General features: G+C 40.5%; 1 protein-coding gene across 1 annotated transcript in view; it reads right to left on the reverse strand.

Moving 5' to 3' along the window:
* The window catches only part of ulk4 (unc-51 like kinase 4), an 82,413-nt gene that overhangs the window by 34,949 nt on the left and 25,452 nt on the right, over positions 1–22,012 (reverse strand). Inside the window, 4 exon segments of the mRNA XM_053433222.1 lie at positions 2,298–2,401; positions 2,403–2,425; positions 5,962–6,227; positions 6,426–6,537. Coding sequence (XP_053289197.1) covers positions 2,298–2,401; positions 2,403–2,425; positions 5,962–6,227; positions 6,426–6,537 — 505 coding nt within the window.

The raw sequence follows: 22,012 nt of genomic DNA on the forward strand, positions 1-22,012 counted from the left end.
CATTTATATTATAATTCCCACAGCTGCTGTGCTAGTTAACACAAAGGTTACACAGAGTACAAGTGCCTTGCCAACAACCCCAAAGGAAGTCTCACGTTATTTAAGGCAGTCTGCTTTAACTGTGTTGAATGTGATTTATGTGCTTAAAGATAAATCACTTTGAGCATGGTCTGTATGGAAAATGTGTTGGTTCGAATTGATCTGATCTTTCTTGTATAACATGTCCAGACTATATTGATTGAATATGAAAATTATTCTATTTCTCTCAGTTTTCCTAAGATGCTCTCTAGAGTAATTCAATCTGAAATATGGGGGTTGTTTTTATTAGGGACATAAGAAAACAGAGCTTTTGGAAAACAATGACATAAGACTGGTCATATGTGATCAGCCCCATGTGTGAGTAAATTTCACAGGGCAAAGGACCATAACCTGTAACTCTGAACCTAAAAAAATAAAAAAGTACAAGATTGAGTCAGTTACTGAGGTTGTACACTACTGAGGAATTCTATTTAAATGTGAGATGTGAGTGCTACTGAAACCTTTGGTCTCGTCAGTCCACACAGACTTTTACTGACATTAGTCGGCTCTTTAGTCAGAACCAGCTCTGTTTCTTTCAGCAGCTCTTGAGGTGCTAAAAGAAAAAGTGGCTGAGCAAGCTGTCTTTACTAGGCATCACATATCAGAGACTTAACTGAATAGTTAATGGTAAAGTAGTCTGCAATGTTTTTGGTTGATTTTAATTTCCCACCATAACGTGCTCGATGAATCTGCCTGCAGTGAAACCAGAAAGCTCACAATCACACCCGCAGCCTTGATCAGTCATTACAGATATACCTGCATATTTTGTGATTTGCACAAAGTGTGCCAGGGAAAAAAGAATACTGTCGTGAGACCTTGAGTATGCCATCTCCTCTCCCCAGAAATCCCTTCATCATGGCTCACCACCTGCTGGTTCTCTTGGACCAACAAGACAACTTGGCTGGGATCAGATAATGTGCAATATACACCGGTTTAACCATGTCGATTCCTTGTTGTGGTAGATAGTAGTAATGCCAATCTCTGTAAAATGAATAATATCAGAGAAACAAACACATGGAGCACAATTTGGGGTTTTCTCAGTGGAGACAGAAAGACACAGGGGCCACTGAGCTTCATGTGGTAAGACAACAGTTAAACATCCTGTTATTACTGCAACTACAGTTAAAAAAGTCTATAACAACCAAACAAAATTATATTTCAAACTTGCAGCATCATTCATACTAGACAGGAATGAAAACCCTGGTCACTCTTATTATGGCTACTGCCTTTGCAGACCACAAACATACTTTCTTCTGAAGATCACGCAATTAAGCTGCTATTCAGACATCCACTGAACTCTGGATAATGTTCGCATGAACCCATGTGAGAAAATAGCAGGAGATTATCTTAAGGATTCACTGCATGCAGAACACATCTGCATGCAGTGATTTCTAATATGGGACAGATGCAAAAACTGAAAACCCCCCGAAAATAATACAAATATCTCAGTATAAAAAAGGAGGCAGACACATAAAAGAGCCTTACAGATTAAAGACTCTGACAAAGATGTTGACTAAGAAACACGACAAGATTCAAGAGCTTTCAGGCATAAAACTAAATGTTTAACATGTGAAAACCTTCTAAGGTTTCCAGCTGATCAAACTCTTATGTTGTGTTCTCAACAAATCCGATGCGAGTTCCCACCACAGGATATTTTGTGTTGGATCACATTACATCCAAGTAAAGAGATTCAACACAAATGACTCACAACCAGCAAAGTATTTGCCTGTTTTCCTCCCAAAGAGAGGATTACTGGCTAAAGCGACTGTAGCTGTGCTGTTGTGCGTAGGTCCACAAGCCCGTCCAGAAGAGCATACAGGTAAAAGAGTTTGCCCCCATCCTCCAGGAGCTGTGTCTGGTTGACTGCTCTACCCAAGGCTGATCAGTGGCAGGTCTGATCACCCTCTAGCTCGGAACAGTGCCAGAAAGGAGTCGGGTGAGCATCATTCTCGCAATGAGAAATTTTTGCCAAAATTAAAATATTTACACTCGAGTGTCAAATGATGCGATACACACACATTTTTCAAACTCAACATTTGTATCATTCGTGACTCACAAATCGCACCACTTGCATCACCCAGGGCGAGAGTTGAAAAATTCACGTCTTTGCGTTGACTTGTATACCTCAACACGCAAAAAATCAATGAATCAATGAAACAAATATATGTTTAATAATCTAAACAGTATAGGCTTTCTCATGTCTGTGATTAAGCAATTACCTGTGATGTGACAGCAGTAAAGCAGAGTGTCTGAGTTGTCCTGGATCAGCAGCAGCAGTAGCAGTATTGCTTTGGCTCTTGTTACAGTGGATAGAATCTCTATAGTGCAGCACCTTCATCACCAGATCCTACAAGACACAAACAGAAATAAAGTGAGATACTATTAGTTCATGTTTCTGCTTGTGAAGTCCAGGATGCAAAACAATTAGGGATGCACCGATTTATCGGCCGAACATCGGTAGCGGCCGATATTCGCCTCGTTTACTGATATCGGCTTATCGGTAATAAACTTGACTTTCACCGATATCATTGGCCGATGTTCATATTTGTGGTAAAACCGCTGGCCACGTGCCGCGGCTGTGGGAGCAGTCCCTCCGTCGCCCTCCTCTCCGCGCCGCCGGAGGCTCAGTGTGCGGCACCGGGAGGTCCTCATCCGGTGGCACCTCACGGCGTCACTGGTGGGGGGGCTTTCTTTCTCTTGTACCGCGGGGCGGTGTCCATCGCCGGCACGGAAGGGGACTGGGTACGGTGGTCGGCGGCGGTCACTCTGGACGCGTGTCGGGCCCTTCTCGCGGATCACCTCAGCTACGGCGACCGCTGGGGGAACCCTCCGGCTGGCGCCTAGCAGCTGACTGAGAACTGGTGCGGACCAGGGGAATCCGACTATTTAATTAAAACAAGCATCGCGAAGGGCCACGGTGGGTGTTGACGCGATGTGATTTCTGCCCGACACTCAAAACAGGTAAAACTGAGGAGGGCTTGTTAAGTTATCTTGACTCACGCAGTGTAACTTGGTGTAAAAAGTATGAGCGTAGCGTCTGTTAAAGTACTTTATTCTCATGTGCACCGGCTCTATTCATCTGTCTCATGCACAGGTAACAAGGGAACTGACAACATACGTCATACACACAGAAGCCATAACACATCTAATAAACGGGCAATACTGCTACCGTAAATCAATGAGAAGAGCGTTCTCTATAATGATACTTTAACAGGGCTGTTTTAGACAGGGTAAAAAGGTGCTGTTTTAAATTACCCTTGTGGTATTTTGACCAAAATATGTTACAGACATTTCATTAAGATCCCAAGGAACCATTTCAACTTGCGGTAAAATGGGCATAATATGTCTCTGTTAAATAAAGTTTAGTTAAATCAAAGATTGTTTCATAAATCTGATTCAATCTGTGCTCATTAAAAGATAAGAGTGATGAAGGGCTGAAATTTTTTTAAATAGTGCTTTCTAAATAATGATTTAATTATTTTTCTGGCACAAAAGGGTGAATGAATAACGACAAAAAGAAAATAAACAAATATCGGTATCGGCTATCGGCCAGATTGTTATTTTAAATATCGGTATCGGTATCGGCCAAGAATTTCCATATCGGTGCATCCCTAAAAACTATGCATTTCAAATACAAGTCAGCTTTGTGGATCACACTTACGCATGAACACTACAAAGTAGAGCCTGACTGAATGGAGCTGATACTGATATTCATTTTAGTTCAGAAACATTTAAATCAAAAGTGTTTGTATAGTTGTTTGCATCTGTATGTATCTAGTTCTGCATTTTCTTCTGTTTACAAAACTGTAATTACTGGCCTGCTATTATATACCTCGGCCAACCAGTTCAGTTTCAGTCTACATACATTTTTTTTATTTTCCTATGATCTCAATGTGAACACAGAAATCCGATTAAATTAATCTTAAAATCTTAAGAAATCCCCTTTAGGCAGACTTGAGATACGTTTAAATGGCCAAAACATGTTAGTGTGAAGTTGACTTTTGACCTCTAATTATCACAATTTGAGGTGTTTACAAGGCAAATAGGGTTTGTCCTACATTTAATCAGGTCATTGAGTCCTAGTGAATGTTTGCACCATATTTCATGAAATTCCCTTCAGGTGTTGCTATTATATCATGCTCACAAAAACACGAGGTCCCTGAGCCCTACAGTGACCAAAAATCTCACTGAACATTTGTACCAAATTTGAAGAAATTACCCCAAGTTCTTCTCGAGATAACCTGTTGAAAATAATGGGACAGATGGGCATGCGTACATGAGGACAGACAAACCGAAAACATAATGCCCACGGCCAGCACGGAAAACAGAACATCAGGTTGGAGCATGTCAGACAACATAAATGCCTTTACCTATATATCTGCAATGGAACATTATTGATTTATAGGCCGATTGATATGTTGGGCTCTACTGCAAAGTAACATCGACATTTTTTAATGGCAACATCCCAATTTTGTAATTTGATTCAGTGTGCGGAAAAAATATATATCTTCATTGAATACAATGCAATACACTAGGTTTATCTTATTATACGACTTTCCTGCATTGTATTCAATTAATGTATGTGGAAAAACAGGAAATTACTCAATGTAAAATTTAGCATAAAGTGAAGAAAAACGTATTATTCAGAAAATGTGATAAGCCACCAGGCTAAAATCTTAATTAGCCCAGACTATGCATTATTACAAAAACATGCACACATGTACACAAACTTGCATGCAGACATCCATTCACAGAAGCTGTAACTGGTTGGAAAAACATTTTTGACTGGCCAACATTCATTACCATTACCATTATCATCAACACCAAACACTCCAGACTGTGTGTGTGTGTGTGCAGGCATGTGTGTTTATGGAGAAACACACCAAGTTAATTAATTTCAAAGCCCAGTAGTGTGTGCCTAGCTGAGATAAGTCCCTCCCCACTACCCACAATGCTTTGCTGAAGTAGAAGGCTGCAGTGCTTTCATTCAGGCCAATTAGCCCAGATACTGACACACTCCACAAATTAGTGTATGTGCATGTGTGGACGGACAGACACACACCCACACCCACACACCCCCAGACACACACACACACACACACACACACACACACACACACACACACACACACACACACACACACACACACACACACACACAGGGTTTTGTGTAAACAAACTCTTGGACTGTCTGTCTTTGTGCCAGGGGAGAGGGGGGTGGTGTGTGGGGTTGGGGTGAATGCATATCAGTGTATAATTAGAGTAGAGTTAAAGTACTAAGTTTGTATTCTGGTGTTAAATTGGAAATGCTCAATGCAAATAAATTCAGTTCAGAGTCAATTACCAATGCTAGACTCCAAGTAAAAACCTTCAAATCAATTTTAGCCCCCTGCCTTACCAAGATTAGCACTTCACATACACACTACATGGCTATCTTATGAAAAATTAAACAGGCAATTCCTGACAAATTAGTTTGCACACAGTTCAGCATTAGTTCATAAACTGTATGGAAGCGAGAGAGAGTAAAGGCAAAGAGACAGAGAGTGGCAGAGAGAAACCCTGCAGTAAAGGTTTATAGAGTTTGAAAACAGTTCCGTTTGTTCCTGACGCTGGGGTGTTAACTCGTGTTTTCATCCCTCAGCCCTCAGTGCTTGTTTAAAAACGTCCTCATTAGTGATACTGCCCACGTAAATGTAAAAAAATCCAGCCCTGCCCAAAACTGATGTTAAGCTATAGAATTTCTATAGCAGCACCAATAGAATATAACATGAAAACAATATGGATTATTGTGTCTGGATTTCTTGTGATTTTAATGTGAGTGTATTTGCATTAATTTGGCATTTTTACGACATACTCTTACATTCGGTGAATTAGCGTGTATACCTTGGTCTGGGTGACGTGGTGTCTTTGGATGTGTGTGGTGACTAAGGCAGTGGCCACAGCAGTGAGCAGGTGCTGCTGGACCATGGCCCCTGCACCACACACCCCCTCCAAGAGGGCCGCAGGGCCACATGTGTCAATCACAGCTGAGAAGACTGCTGGGACCAACCGGGTTATTCTGGAAAGAGACTGGAAACGCAGTCAGACAGATAAACGAGTATGCACACACAGGTAGCGGATGTCATTCATGGATTGTGTTGTCCCATTCTCTTGTAATGTCATGTTGAACTTGACATTGCCGATGTTATGCTGTTTTGAAAAAAGGAGAAGGTTCCCATAGGTATACACCATGCTGCACTGTTAACAATAAGATGATATAGTTATTTCCAGTCCAACAAAGGTGGATTTAAAATATCAACTTCTATATATCATATATAGTGATGGCCAATATATCACTATCAGAACACTATATCATATATAGCCCATCTCTGTGGTGAACAGGCGGTGGGAGGATCCAGAATCAGCGGTGGAGAGGTTCTCAATGGCTTTTGCAGCAATGTGATGAACTATGAAATCATCCTGTGAGACAGACAAACAAACAGTTTTGAATCATTTATATTCACTATGGCAAAGTGACCTTAAGTAATTTTGACAAGTTAACTGAAATTATGAAGTTAAGTCAGCAATAACAAACCCAACCGACACGGGGAGAATGAGACAGATCTCCTACAACAGTAATAAATTGAAAGTGCTAGACCATAATGAGTCATACAGAAGCTTCAGTAATGGTATATTCTAGTAAGTAAAAAAAAGAAAAAAAACACCACTTACTGGACCTATAACGAAAGAATACTGCCTATGTAGTCTTTCTGATCAATCAGTTAAAATAAATAATAAATTAACTACAATATTATTTAACACTATTGCAAGTTTAACCATCTTGTGTCCGATTGGTTATTACTTATCATTTCTTTCTCATTTTCATATTTTATCAGATCTAATAAATAACTAGGGATGCACCGATATGGAAATTCTTGGCCGATACCGATACCGATATTTAAAATAACAATCTGGCCGATAGCCGATAAGGATACCGATATTTGTTTATTTTCTTTTTGTCGTTATTCATTCACCCTTTTGTGCCAGAAAAATAATTAAATCATTATTTAGAAAGCACTATTTAAAAAAATGTCAGCCCTTCATCACTCTTATCTTTTAATGAGCACAGATTGAATCAGATTTGTGAAACAATCTTTGATTTAACTAAACTTTATTTAACAGAGACATATTATGCCCATTTTACCGCAAGTTGAAATGGTTCCTTGGGATCTTAATGAAATGTCTGTAACATATTTTGGTCAAAATACCACAAGGGTAATTTAAAACAGCACCTTTTTACCCTGTCTAAAACAGCCCTGTTAAAGTATCATTATAGAGAACGCTCTTCTCATTGATTTACGGTAGCAGTATTGCCCGTTTATTAGATGTGTTACGGCTTCTGTGTGTATGACGTATGTTGTCAGTTCCCTTGTTACCTGTGCATCAGACGGATGAATAGAGCCGGTGCACATGAGAATAAAGTACTTTAACAGACGCTACGCTCATACTTTTTACACCAAGTTACACTGCGTGAGTCAAGATAACTTAACAAGCCCTCCTCAGTTTTACCTGTTTTGAGTGTCGGGCAGAAATCACATCGCGTCAACACCCACCGTGGCCCTTCGCGATGCTTGTTTTAATTAAATAGTCGGATTCCCCTGGTCCGCACCAGTTCTCAGTCAGCTGCTAGGCGCCAGCCGGAGGGTTCCCCCAGCGGTCGCCGTAGCTGAGGTGATCCGCGAGAAGGGCCCGACACGCGTCCAGAGTGACCGCCGCCGACCGCCGTACCCGGTCCCCTCCAACAGCCCCCCTTCCGTGCCGGCGATGGACACCGCCCCGCGGTACAAGAGAAAGAAAGCCCCCCCACCAGTGACGCCGTGAGGTGCCACCGGATGAGGACCTCCCGGTGCCGCACACTGAGCCTCCGGCGGCGCGGAGAGGAGGGCGACGGAGGGACTGCTCCCACAGCCGCGGCACGTGCCCAGCGGTTTTACCACAAATATGAACATCGGCCAATGATATCGGTGAAAGTCAAGTTTATTACCGATAAGCCGATATCAGTAAACGAGGCGAATATCGTCCGCTACCGATGTTCGGCCGATAAATCGGTGCATCCCTATAAATAACAATAACAAAATAACTGGATTGTATACCATACATTTTCATAATGACTGTAAATAAAACCACATGTACAGGCATATATGATGATAAAGTAAAACTATTTCAGATGGATGATCTAGTTTTCCTGATCCACCTTGCCAGAGGATGTGAGACCATGTATTTGTCAAAAACATTGCAGCTTGAATCCAAACTCAGCACCAGCACTGTGACAGTGACCCTCCTTAACATGGACTTTAAATGGATAATAAAAAACATGCAAACCCTGCTGACAGAGAGAACAAGTACAAGCACACCTCTAGGGTGCAGAAATTGGCCCAATGTAAATACTTCATATTAGAACAGCCATGTGGTGGGTGTCTTCTTTTTGTAAGAATACATAAGATATGATTTCTTACTGCTGTGTAAATGTCCAGATCCATCTTAATAAAAAAACAATTTTTGGTGATTTAATGGCATCTTGTGCAACATATTCTCTGGTTCATCATTAAGTTACAAACTCTAAACTTAACTGAAAAATGTCATAAAGCAAACGGCGGAAATGAATAACGCACTAATGAAATCACAAACTGGCAATTACATTAGCTCTCAGCATCACGTCACCACAAAGAGGAGGGGGAGGGTGTGTGTGTGTGTGTGCACGAGTGAGCATATATGAGTTAGTGTGCCAGTGTTTATGTGTATGCTCATGTGTCCCAGTGTATCCGCACACCTTTGCTTGAGTAGAGAATATGTTTTGTTTTGTTCAGACAATGGGGCCAGACTAATGAAATCTGTGTGGCGGAGGAAATGAGTGTTTCCAGGAAAGTCATTGTGAAGAAAGACAGGAAGTGGAACAGAAGTGATTGTCTCTGTCAGGTTATTGTTGTGTTTCACTGTGTTACATCACTTAGATGCTACTCTCTCTAGATATGGGATACAATAGAGCCTATTCATAAAACCTAGTTAACTATATTTTGTGTTAAATGTTGATAATAGCAGCTCTGTGGTTATTTATCATGGTAATTTTACAGAGTGGCACATGTGGTAGATTATTCCATTATTACACACATTAATTTCATATATAACTGTACTCGCCGTTTATATATTCAGGACAGTGAACAAAATTTAAGAATGCAATAATTAAAGTGATAATATATCTTGAATTGTGCTGTTCAGGTTTATTTTTCACAGCTGGAACTCATGCCATCTACATTAGACCCAATGAAACTAAGGTTTTCTAAAAACAAGCTCCTACACTTATCCAGTGTAATGCAGGATATGTAGGATGGTAAATGTGGATTATATGGATTTAAGAGTGTGATGGAAATTCATCTTGAGATTTGAAATAATGAAATCAGACTGGAGTTGCCATTGAGTCTTTATAATAGTAATCTCTGCAGAGATACACAACAAGCACGGGTGCTCAGGATGGAACAACTGGCTGCGAAGGTGAAAAAGCCAGGACTTATACAAAGAGGCGTTTCACAAGACAGCATGAGAAAAAGAAGACATGCCAGAATTAATACAAAGAGGTGCTTCATAAAACTTAATATGAAAAAGATATGAAATCCTCCTCAGTGCTCATCTGCTGTGTCCGTCCGCTGTAGCAAACTCCCAGTTTGCCAAGGCCACAGTAGTGAGACACCTGGTCTGTTGAATTTTCCCTCACACTCCCCCATTTGATCATCAATAAAAATATGATCACTAACGAAAATAATCAAGAAACATCATAATCATTATCAATAACAAACATCAAATCATAGAAGAAAAATCGACGAGTCTGCAACCCTGGTACCTTGCATACATACAGAATCACTGGCGATGAGGCCACAATAGGTAGCCACTGCTGTTTTTGTGGAAAGGAAACAAAAAAAAAGTTCTTTCCCTGTAATGGAGCAAGCGTCCAAAATGAAAAAAAAATATGGAAGGAAACCAGGTCAAACAAAATAATTTTCTCATTAACCATTATCAAAATGTAACACACTGTATTGATTGGCAAAAGTAACTCATATTAAAATGTAATAAAACGTTAAATGTCAACATAAAGTATATCTAAGGTTGAAAATATCATAGGCCTTTAACATGGTGTGACATCTTCTGCCCTTAACCCTCATAAAGCGTAAGGAAGAAAACTACTCAAAAAAACCCTTTTCACAGGGTGAAAAATAAGTAGAAACCTTAGAGAGAGCCACATGTGAGGGATTCCTCACCCAGGACGGACAGAAGTGGTATGTATATATTATTAAGTATGTACAAACTTCATAAAGTAACACATCAACCTTAAAAATTCAGGCATCAGAAAATATGAAGTTAAAAGGATAATTGCAGTAGCTGTTTTTTGTCTAGTGAAATCACTAAGAAACACATAAGCAAGCTGGAGGGAGAAAATAACATTAAAATGAAAATGAAAATGAAAAATAAAAAGAGTAAAATAAAACTAAATTTGAGTATCGTCATCAGAATCATCTGTGCTGTCAGTGTCCAGGTAAGTAGTGATGTGGAATAGGTTACAGATCAAGGGGACCTGAATCACTTTTCTCGTGTCTAGTAAATTTGCATGTGCTGGACGGGTCTGAGAGGACACTGTAGGTAAAGAGGAGTTTGTTAGATCATCAGAAGCTTTTCTAGGAGGGTCTCTCGACAAAATAATTGGAAAAACAATAATTAAGGAGATCATGGATAACACGAATAGTGAGCCTCTGAGGCTTTTGTCTCTGATCTTCTTAACTGGGAACAGTGGAGTGTGGACCGGTGCATCAGGGAAGGGGACATTTACACCAGCCTGCAAAAAAGATTCAGAAACAGGACGTATACCCTCCACTGCTTCTTGTCTGAGTGGATATTGTTGTTTACATGGTCTATAATCAGATTTTGGAGTGATTTTGACTGGATCACAGTTTCTGATGAGGCCCACATCAGATTTGTCCTTTACCTACAATGTTTCAGGCAGATCTGAAAGTAGAGGAGAAACATCAGAGGGGCTGGTCAACATCGCATAAGAATATAAAGCGACCATTCAGCTCAGGAGATGTGGGCAAATCTGACATCCTAACCACAGAATAACCTGCACCAGAGTCGACCATTACATTAAGTTTGTGACCGTTAACTTGGAGTTAAGGCATTTTCTTAAAGGCATTACTATTGTACTTAACATAAGAACCACAAAGTTGTGTGTAATCTGGTGTGTGTGTGTGTGTGCGGTTAGTAATGCAAGCTGATACTTTGCAGTGGCATGTATTTGTGTGTGTGCTGGAGCTTCTGTGTGTGTGTTTCACTTCCCTTTCTCTGATCCTCGGTGGGTATGCTGGACGTCTTCTCCCCGTCTGCCCCCCCCTCACTTTCTGCAAGTTCAGTCGGCAGTGAAAGTTCTTGTCTCCCCGTCCCTTCGCCGTTGGGGGCATTTCGTTGCCCAGTGTCCTTTTCCTCTGCAGATGAAACACTCATCTTTGGGAATTTTGGGTCGTCGAGAGAAGCTTCTCCCACGGCCACGCCCCCCTCTTCCTGGTTCAGTGAAGTTGGCTCTGCTAGCAGTGCTATCTTGTCTGCTTAGCCTTGACAGGGTGGACACAGCCTGCATCATAACGCTGTGTTGATTAAACAGGACAGTCAGACTTGTGAGGAAATCGTCTGGTTGTTGTTTGCACCCCGTTATTTTGGACATGTCACTTTTATTGGGGAAGGCGGTCCTCAGGGCGTTGAGGAGTGTGTTGAGAGCGTTGACGTATGTTGCATTACCCGCATCATCCCAGTCTGGTGGAGTCAGACGGAGATCTCCCCCACAGTGCGGACACATCTTTGCAAAGTCAGTGGGGCCTAAGGATGAGGAAGAGGTGGCGTCATGATTCAGTCCTCCCGCTGCCCTGTCTCCATAGACTGGGAGAGCGTTGGGTGGCGTCTGAGATGGGCCTGAGCGTTGATTGGTGGAGTCTGGTCTCTGCATCATGTGGAGGAGGGTTTTGTCGTTGGTGAGGAGAAGGCAGGCGTTGAGAAGAGGACTGCCACACCCTTTCAAAAGGAGAATACAGAGATCTATATGATTACTTTTCAACATTCTTTCCAACATTATCACTTTCCTTCTTGTCAACCTTAGACAGAAAACGACCTTTAAATTATCGTTTTCTGTCCCTACACTCTTTATTTATGTTATTTTTTGTTGCCCTTTTTTTTTTTTTTTGATTCTTCCTCTTTCTCGAGGAGTTTCTCTCTTAAAAGTAAAAAAATTTAATGTCGACACTGAATGACCCGTTATGAGGAAAAGCAAAGTCTCTGGACCATACTGGAAGAAATGTCACACTATCCCATCCGTGCCTTGCAACCACAGAGTCCACAATAGGACCCTCTGGGCTTTGGGGTCCTTGACTTCCCTTGTTACCCATCCTATCTGGTCTATGAAATTGGCTTATCAACAATTTTCATAACCTTATTAATTAGCTGTGTGAAAAAGGACTCATCAACTATTTTCACAACACTCTAATTTAAGACGTGGACGTCTCCACGAATCCTCTTTCTCCGGCAAAACAGGAAAAATGCCTTCAACTAGGATGATTGCCACAAGATGGGTCAGATTAACATTAATAATCCACAGTAATCCAGAGAGAATGACTAATACACCTGTTCCAAATAAAACCCTTTAAATGTATTATTTCTTATGTTTGATTTCGTATTTGAGAAATCATCTAAACAGTCGTGAAAATCAGAATTTCAACATCTCACCAGATTTAAGATGACCAAAGAGAGGTCTTTGGATCCCTGTGAAGAAGGTCCAGAACCCCAGTTTTTTCGGTCCTCTCTTCTCTTCAGTGTTGGAGGTAGAGGCAGAAGATTTTCTCTCCTGGGTGATCAGCCACCGAAGACTTCTCGGGTCCAGACGATCTTTCAAGGGATCCTGTTCACGACGCCAAAATTGTGATGGAAATTCATCTTGAGATTTGAAATAATGAAATCAGACTGGAGTTGCCATTGAGTCTTTATAATAGTAATCTCTGCAGAGATACACAACAAGCACGGGTGCTCAGGATGGAACAACTGGCTGCGAAGGTGAAAAAGCCAGGACTTATACAAAGAGGCGTTTCACAAGACAGCATGAGAAAAAGAAGACATGCCAGAATTAATACAAAGAGGTGCTTCATAAAACTTAATATGAAAAAGATATGAAATCCTCCTCAGTGCTCATCTGCTGTGTCCGTCCGCTGTAGCAAACTCCCAGTTTGCCAAGGCCACAGTAGTGAGACACCTGGTCTGTTGAATTTTCCCTCACAAGAGGTTTCTATAAATAATGGTTTGATACAGTTTTGTCCACAAAAAACAATTTAATACAACAGGCATCATTTCAAATCGACTAAATAGTTACTGCAATGTCAGAAAGAGCTTTGATCCTCATTTTAGGTATTAAACCCCATGTTTTATTGTTTTCTCAGTTTCACTAAAAAAATGAAATCAGATATGCCTAAAAATATGCACTATAACTGCAAGATAATGTCCCGTCTGTCCTGAAGAAAATATTTTAGGACTGAGCAAAAACAATGCAGCGATGGGCAGGCTGTGAACCACAGTTATTTAACTTTTTACCTAAATTAGACACACTTCCTTCCGAATGGGAACTCTAATCAAAACTAATAACTGATTGCTTAAAGAGCCTACCTATTAATCTAATATAGAACATCACATTGTAAATTCATCCCCAAGGGATGACGTAGCGCGACAACAAAATGAATCCTCTGGCACCCCTCTGGGAACCAGTGGAATGGTCTGTTCCAGCATTCCCTAGGCCGTGCGGGCCAGCTTACTAATGAGCCCACGGGGGAACACCCACTGTCTGTGTGTTTAACAGACTGTAGCTCTGCCAGGAACTACACAGAGAAAGAGAGGGGGGGGGGACTGAAAGAAAGCGCCAGAGAGAGAGAGACCGAATGAGATATATCCTTACATGTGGTGAGAAACAAGTAGTTCATGCAAGAAACTCCATCATTATGATGCAGAGAGAGAAATGCCGGAGACAGAGGAAGGAGTAAGTTATTCTCATTATAATTTCTCCTAGTGTGAGAAACAAGTTCACACACTCATTATATTATACTCAGTGTCCTACTTAAACCTTGCATCTTCAGAAAGTCAACTTTGAAGAAATAAAAGTCAAATCTTTCACAATGGCTTTCCCAATGCTTTGACTACAAGGTCATCTAACATAATTTTTTTTCCTACAAACCCAAAGCACTGCCAACATTTTGAGTAAATGATGAGAAATCTGTATCATTTTTATTTTACACAACTAGAGTTATATAATCAAGTTATTTTTTTCCTCACAATACCACAACTGAGAGTTGCTTTCAATGAAAGAAACCAGCTTTAAACATGTTGAACCATTTCAACCTGCTAAGACAAGTCAAAAGGGCACAACGAGGGCTGCTTGGTCATCCAAGGGAACCATCTCACATACCAATGGGTCATTCGGCATGCCGAAGTGTCCTTGGGCAAGACACTGAACCCACTCTCATGGAGAAAGTGCTACAAATAGACACACTTTATGAACGTGTGTGTGAATGGGTGGATGGCAAAAAACGGTACGGCAAACAATTTCAAACTAATTCGAGACCGGACCATTTACCAGACCATTACTGAGCATAAAGTGTAGCTGATGCTGATGGGACAGTGAGTTTGTAGGTATTTGTTATTAACAAGTTGAGTATTTGACACATTCACCAGAAGTGATGAAACATCCAAACAGTTTTTAGAGGGAACTTCAGAAAATTGGGTCCGGACTGTCTCCGCAGTTTGTCTTTCACACATGCACAACACAACAGGGGGTTTTCTGCTGAGACACGTTCACAACAGCAACAAATTCTCTGCAGGAGTCTGGTGGGGGGTGATGCAGCAGACAGAGGCAGGACGTAATGTTATAAATGCTTCTGCAGAGATCAGGTTTTTTGTTTAAATCGCATCCACGTTGGCCCTTATCACCACAAACTCTCTTGACAAGTTTGTCTGTGTATTTTATGTGTTTAACATCCGGAGATATTTGTTTTCTTTTCCTCCTTTTTCGGGTGTGTTGCTTGTAAGAAGTGTCATCAAGACCCCCACTCACTCTCCGTTTATCCAATGGGGGACTTTCTGTTGTGTTCTGACATCAGCTACTCTGGACTTTCTCTGGTCTTTATTCTAGGGGGGGGGAGGGGGATAAAATCCACAGAAACTCTGGAGGCTTTCACTCGGACATGCATTCACACATACACCTCGTTTGGAGGATCTCCAGAGTTCAATGCATGTCTGAAAGAAGCTTGATTTGTCCACGTGGGACCTTGAATATGTGTGGCAAATTGTATTCAAGAGCTGCCATGAGATTTCACTTTATACCAATAATGACAATTTCCTGCTTGCACTAGACTGAGGCACAGTCTAGAGATCAACAAAGTCCTTACACTGGGAGAATATTTGGAAGAAGATCAAACCATATCACGTCCCAACCTGCCTGAATCATTTTACAGCTAAGTGGAGGGACTGCACGGCACCATGTCTCCTTATAAATCACTCACATAGTGCTTTTATAATGACATTATTTTTAGGATTCAGGAAGTTTGAACTACTGTCATAATTATAAAGCAAAGATAATAATGGATTATTTGTCACGTCAGAAAATAAAATAAATCTCTTAAACAGGTTCATGATCTAAAATGACTTAATGGGCAATGAATTGAAACTGCTCGACAGGTAATGCAGAATACTTTATTTGTAAGTACAGTATTTGTAAGAAGATAATATTAGGATATTTGATATTGATTTAGGGAAATTTTGTCGCTCTATCTTGGTTATGTCAAAGATTAGAAATGCTTATTTGACTCAACTGCTTCTGCAAATGGATTATCCCCCTCCTGGATGATTTGTATATACAAATCTGTCAGGAACACATTCCCTTTATTTTATTAACTCTGCCAAGGAGGTTATGCTTTCACCCCTGTCCATTTGTCTGTTTGATTACACATTAGCAGCTGAGCTGATTTCAAAGAAACTTGGTGTTAGGATGGGTCAGGGAAAAACCATTCAAATCTTGTTTGGTATCCAGGATTTTTCACTCCATTTGCTTTAACATTGTGAGATAGGGCAATTTCCACATTTTCCCATGGATCTTAATGAAAATAAATCTGTCGTGTTTAGGGAACAGATATTTTATATGATAAATGCGTACATTTTGTGCAATTTGACGGAATTTAAGGGGACAGTTGGACCTTGGTGGAAGTGTGCCCTCTACTGAGTGCCACTAGTTTCACATATGTGTTAAGTTTAAACAGGATTTCAATCAAGTTTTGATATGATTAACTGGCTTAAAAGCAAATGTTAAAAATAAAAAAATTCTCCCTTATAGTTTCAGATGAAAAGGGTTTAAGGGTAGAGCAGACAGGAAACCATAAAACCCTGTCTTCAAGTGTTGATCAGTAGATTAGTTTTATATCCCAACATGTTTGCACCTGGCCTCTGAGTCTCAAGTAGAAAGAGATATATATCACAAACATACATCACATGAACTGACACAGGATTTGTGTGTGTGTGTGTGTGTGTCTGTGTGCACACACGTGTGTGTTCACACGACTGATGTGGTTTTCCTCTGTAATTGAAGTCCTTTAGAAGCCAGTGCACCTGGTTTTGAATGAACCCCTATGGCAAAAGCAGACACTCATCTATCAGCCTCACACAGCACATCTAAACCCACTAATAACCACACTCTAAGAGAAAGACAGACGGTCGGATTAACAGACCTGACGGTGAGGCGAGAAGAAAGTGGAAGAGATGTGGACAAAACAGAGCGACAAGTCGAGAAAAGGTTGACCAGCTGAGAGACACATCTTTAAACTAATATACCTATTGATATATTGATTTAGTTTGGGATTGATAAAGTACGTCCATCTATCTGTCCATCTAGACAAAATAAGAAAGGTACACAGTGTGGGTTCAATTTGGGGTTCAGTATCTTGCCCAAGGACACTTGGGAGCCGGGGATCGAACCAGCAAACTTGTCAGTTAGTGGACGAACCGTGTGTGAGAGAGAGACGGCATGCACGTGTAGTGGTCACATTGATGTTAGAGACACAAGGGTAGGACCCATGAATGTCTTAAAAGTCCCCCTCTGTTCTCCTTTCCTTTGTGGAAAATTGTGATAAATCATTAATAGGCTCACTACTGACATATGTGCATGTGTGTGTGTGTGTGTGTGTGTGTGTGTGTGCGCGCGCCTTCTGCCCCTTGGCTTCTAACACTGTAATACAGTTCACACCCCATTCCTGCTGTGCATGGACGCACACGCATGCAGACTTTTTCTTCATCGGCAGCAGAAGCATCATCTTGTTCAAGCTCATAAATAATTTCCTGCAGCTCAAGTCTGGCCTGGAAACCTGTCTTTCACTCCATGCCATCCACTCCCCCTCTCCAACTACAGCTCTCTCTCCCTGACTCCCTGCCACCCCCCATCCCACCACACTGATCCCGCTCTCTGCTGTCTCCCTCTCCGTCATCCCCCACTATCCCCTTCTCCACTGGTTACACCACCATGCACTCTTTGGCTGTGTGCCCACCCATCAACCCCCTCACCCCCCACCCCTCTACCCTTCTTCTCGTGCAGTGATCTCTATCCCTCTCTCCAGTGCTTTACTTGTAAATCAGGAAATCTCTCAACAGCAGCAGAGGGGGCTGGGGTGATCCAGTGGGTCAGAAAATGCATCAAAACCACACTGCCTGGAGCGTATTAGACAGGCTCTTGGCACCGAATCTCATTGCTGTCATGCAATGAAAATTGTGTGGCACTGGATTTACATGTAGCACATGGTTAGACAATCGCAAATATACATGAAAAATGCATCACCAAGTACTTGATACACAATTGATGCAATAAAACAATAATAGGGATGCAATTGTTCCATTATCAAATAAGGTAATGTGGAATATTGCCTTCGGTGATAAGTCAAGCGTGTGTTTCTAACATCCCATTTGTTGGGAACTTCAGACCTGCATTAGCATAGTGAGGCCAGAGCATACTGCTATGACTTAACATCCCTTAGTGTGTAGGAGTTGACAAATGTTACGTTTTCAACCGAAGGTTATGTAAAACCCAAAAGAAATAATCAATGCTTCTGAATCTGAATGCTTCTTAAATGGCACCATTCCACATCTGACTGGTATGTGGAGGGCAAGTAGCTCATACATTTAATACGAAGCTGCACAAATCTGTATTTCTTACTTTTATATCAACAATGTAATAAATACGTCACATTAACGGTAGTGCTCCTGATGAAAAACACACGATTACCATCTCTGATAATTATCCTCTCTAGTTACCCGTTTCTGCATTTCCGCTTACCTGTGTGTAGTGTTTTAGCTGCTTATAGTTAATTGTTTTGGTTTTTCAGGCAGCAAATTTACTCTTATCCTACTTGTTTCGGGCTAAATCTAAAACACAACCAACTTGAATAATGAAAAGAGCATAATCCAATATGTTAGATATTAGGAGTTGTAAAAACAGAACAAATTAAAAATTCATTCAATCTTGATTTAAAAGCTGGCTGCAAAGCACATGTTTCTCTTGGCCTCTTTGTCGGTTATGAGTATCTAAGGTTTTTCTCCACTGCTCTCCAGCTTGCGCTCTCTCTACACCTCAAAATAAATGTGAACATTCGTCTTAAATCCCTTTTGGCCATTCTTCTTTCTTCCTACTGACAAATGAATATGTCACTCTTGCTCCTATATCTCCCCTCAATGCAGCATCATCTTAAAACATGTCATCCAACAAGCCATCTCAAAGCAGGCAAAATACTCCTACAGGCGTGGTTGCTGCACTGTACACCAGGAAAAATTCTTACACATGACTTCCCTCTGTCACTTACTACGGTTTGTGATTAAAAACATTCATAAAGCATTTGCTCTCACTATATTGCAAGACAGAAATTATTGAAATTATCATTCAAGTTTAGAAATGATCCCTCAATAATAACTCACATTGATTATATTCATATTTATGAAATAACCAGGATTGTGAAACACCCCAAAAAATATTGACTTCATGTGGTATTTAACAAACAATCAATATCAGATCACACCTCACTATTACATCAAGGCTTGATTGGTTTAATGGTGACTATCACACAAATGAGCGGGCTGACCCCGGAATGAGTGTCAGGCTTTCATAATAATTGACGAAGGCAGTTGAGGTGAATTAATAAAGAACAGAACCACAATGATGATTAAGGTTAACAACACTGCTCTTGAAACTGGTAATGAAGTTCAACAAGCTGAAGCCTCTAATAAGTCAACCAGCCCATGGAAGTACATTAACCGCCTGGCTGATTTAGTAGGAGGTCAAGGGAGGATGAAGGGTCTGACATTTTCTCTGACTCTTTATTGTGATGAATTTAACAAACACAAAGCCATGAGACATTTAGTCTCATTTCAGCAACATAGTTAAGTAGGGGGCTATCTGCAGTTACTGCAGGTTAAAAGTTTACATACAAAAGGATTCTATAATGTGATGAGTTTTAAACCACCCCTGTGTTTATAATGCATTCCCATCTGGCTTCACCTTGAATATCTGCTCTACAACTACATACATTGAAGAATCAATAATTAAGTCTCTGTTTTCTCCTTAGCTTTATTGAGTTATATAACTAATACACAACTTTATAATTTGCATCTTCTTTTATTTAATGGATCCAAAAGCAGATGAAATGTTAGACAATAAAGAGAGAAGAACTGTTGGATTCATATCTTTCCATGTTTCCAAGTTCCAAACCAGCTTTGCTAGCTAATAAGACCAGCCATGAAAACACCCACATCGTCTATCAATGAAGGAAAGGGATTGGGAACTGATGAACAGAGCAGGGGTGGATGAATGTAAAATTGCTTATGTGAAGCAATGCTGAGGTGGTGAAGACCTCTGCCTCTGGAGTCTGAGTCAGATCATATCAGAAAAGTGTGTGATGCACAGTCTTTAATTAAGTTTTGCAAATCTAGGTTGTATTCTCACACAGATTGAGTTTTCATGCAGACATTTTTCCAGATAAAAGCTCTCATTCATGTCCTCAAGTTCAGCCTAGTCTGGTTATTTAATGTGTTTTGGCTTCATCACAACTTACATGGCCAATCCATGAGCCCTGAGAAACTCCATATTAAATATGCAACTTGACACAAATAACATCAACAGATCAAGAGCTGCATATTTGATTTAAGAGAAGACAAATCCGCATGGCTCTGTCAATAGAACATACTGTATATAAAAACAGACATACCCAGCATAGAAATGCCTTAAATTTGTATACTCTCAAATGACAGTACAGTGCAAATACACTGCTTGCTAATTAAAGTTTGTTTCAATTGAAGTCCAATGATCCTATTTCTCACTTGATTTATAACGTCATTAAACACTTTCCTAAGAGTTTATGGTCTAAATTTCTAGTTTCAAGTCTTCTTTAAACAGCATCGTGAATTTAGAACACATTAGACAAAGAGATAAAATAGATAAAAGACGGTAGGCATTGGGGAAAAGATACTGTGTGATTGACAGCTACTACGGCCCTATCGGTGCAAGTTGCATGTGTAAGTTGGCGTGTAGTTTCCTTGAGCTCTCAGAATATATTCATGCTACTATGTTTGCAAACTAAAAAGGATCTCAGTCCACATGAGCATTTTGGCTCCTTATCAGGGTCACTCCCCATCAAAACTACCACGTTCGAAAACACATATCACGTGACCACTCAATGAGACCACGCTGCAATGTGCATGCAATGGAAAAAGTAAGCCTGTCTCCAATGCATGTAAGCAGTTGTAAAATATACATAACTCTTAAATAGATGTTAGCAAAGACAACTGAGTCAGAAACACAGGTAATTGATTATCCATGCTAGGAGCCTAATGAATCAGCAAAGGCTACATCGAATTTCAGTAGCCATTAAGCAGATATAGAAACAAATAATGAATACCGGTTTTGCTCTGTTTCATGATGAATAAGGGTGTTTCTGTTGCCAATGCAGAGGATTACTGGAGAAAAACTGCCTTGTAATAGCAAACTGGTTACAGGAAAAGCACAAAGGTCTATGTGATGCACATAGGACATCCCTCCTTCTGCTCAACTCTCAGATAACCCTGTGGTGTTGAATATCCCAGGATCTTTCAAATGTCCTTCTCACCCTTCACAAGTTAAGTAAATAAAAAAAAAAAAATTGTTTGGGATCACCCTCATCAGATCTCAAGTAAAGGTAAACACAAGGTCAAAATGTTCTTGTAGCAAAGACTTTTTGAGTTTTACTGAGTTTTACTTTTCAATATTTTACACAGTTTACCAAGAACATTTTCAGGAAAGCGGAGAAACCAAAAATAAGCAGAATATATCACAATCTCTTTTGGGGGCATTGCCACAGCTGTCCATGTCTGATGATTGAGTTTCCACTTAAAGAAGAAAGTGGCACAAAGACATTGGCTGACACATCCTTCTGAAATGGGTGGTGATGAAAACTTTGTAATTAGCTGCAGGCGTGTGCCTGAGGTAGCTAGCAGGCTACACACTAAAATGCTAGCAGAACACATTAGAACTAGCAACCCATGATAACCTGCCGGACAGCAGGGGGCTAACTGGATAATAATTTACAAGAAGTAGCAATTTATTTGAGAAACATGTTGTGACATTAACTCCTGTTTTACATTTCTGTCGTAAAATATGTTTTTGTGTTGCAATACAACCTCTGCTGGGACATGGATAAATTGGATGGTACATCAAGCCTAGCATGATAGCCTCCACTATTGTGGTCTTGTTGGCTCTCTATTCCAGGAAAGGTCATCAGAGTCAAATCTGCATTCGGTCCGCAAAGCAATTTTCATTAAAGGTCAA

This window comes from Pleuronectes platessa, chromosome 10 (assembly GCF_947347685.1).
Source record: "Pleuronectes platessa chromosome 10, fPlePla1.1, whole genome shotgun sequence".
Taxonomy (NCBI): Eukaryota; Metazoa; Chordata; class Actinopteri; order Pleuronectiformes; family Pleuronectidae; genus Pleuronectes; species Pleuronectes platessa.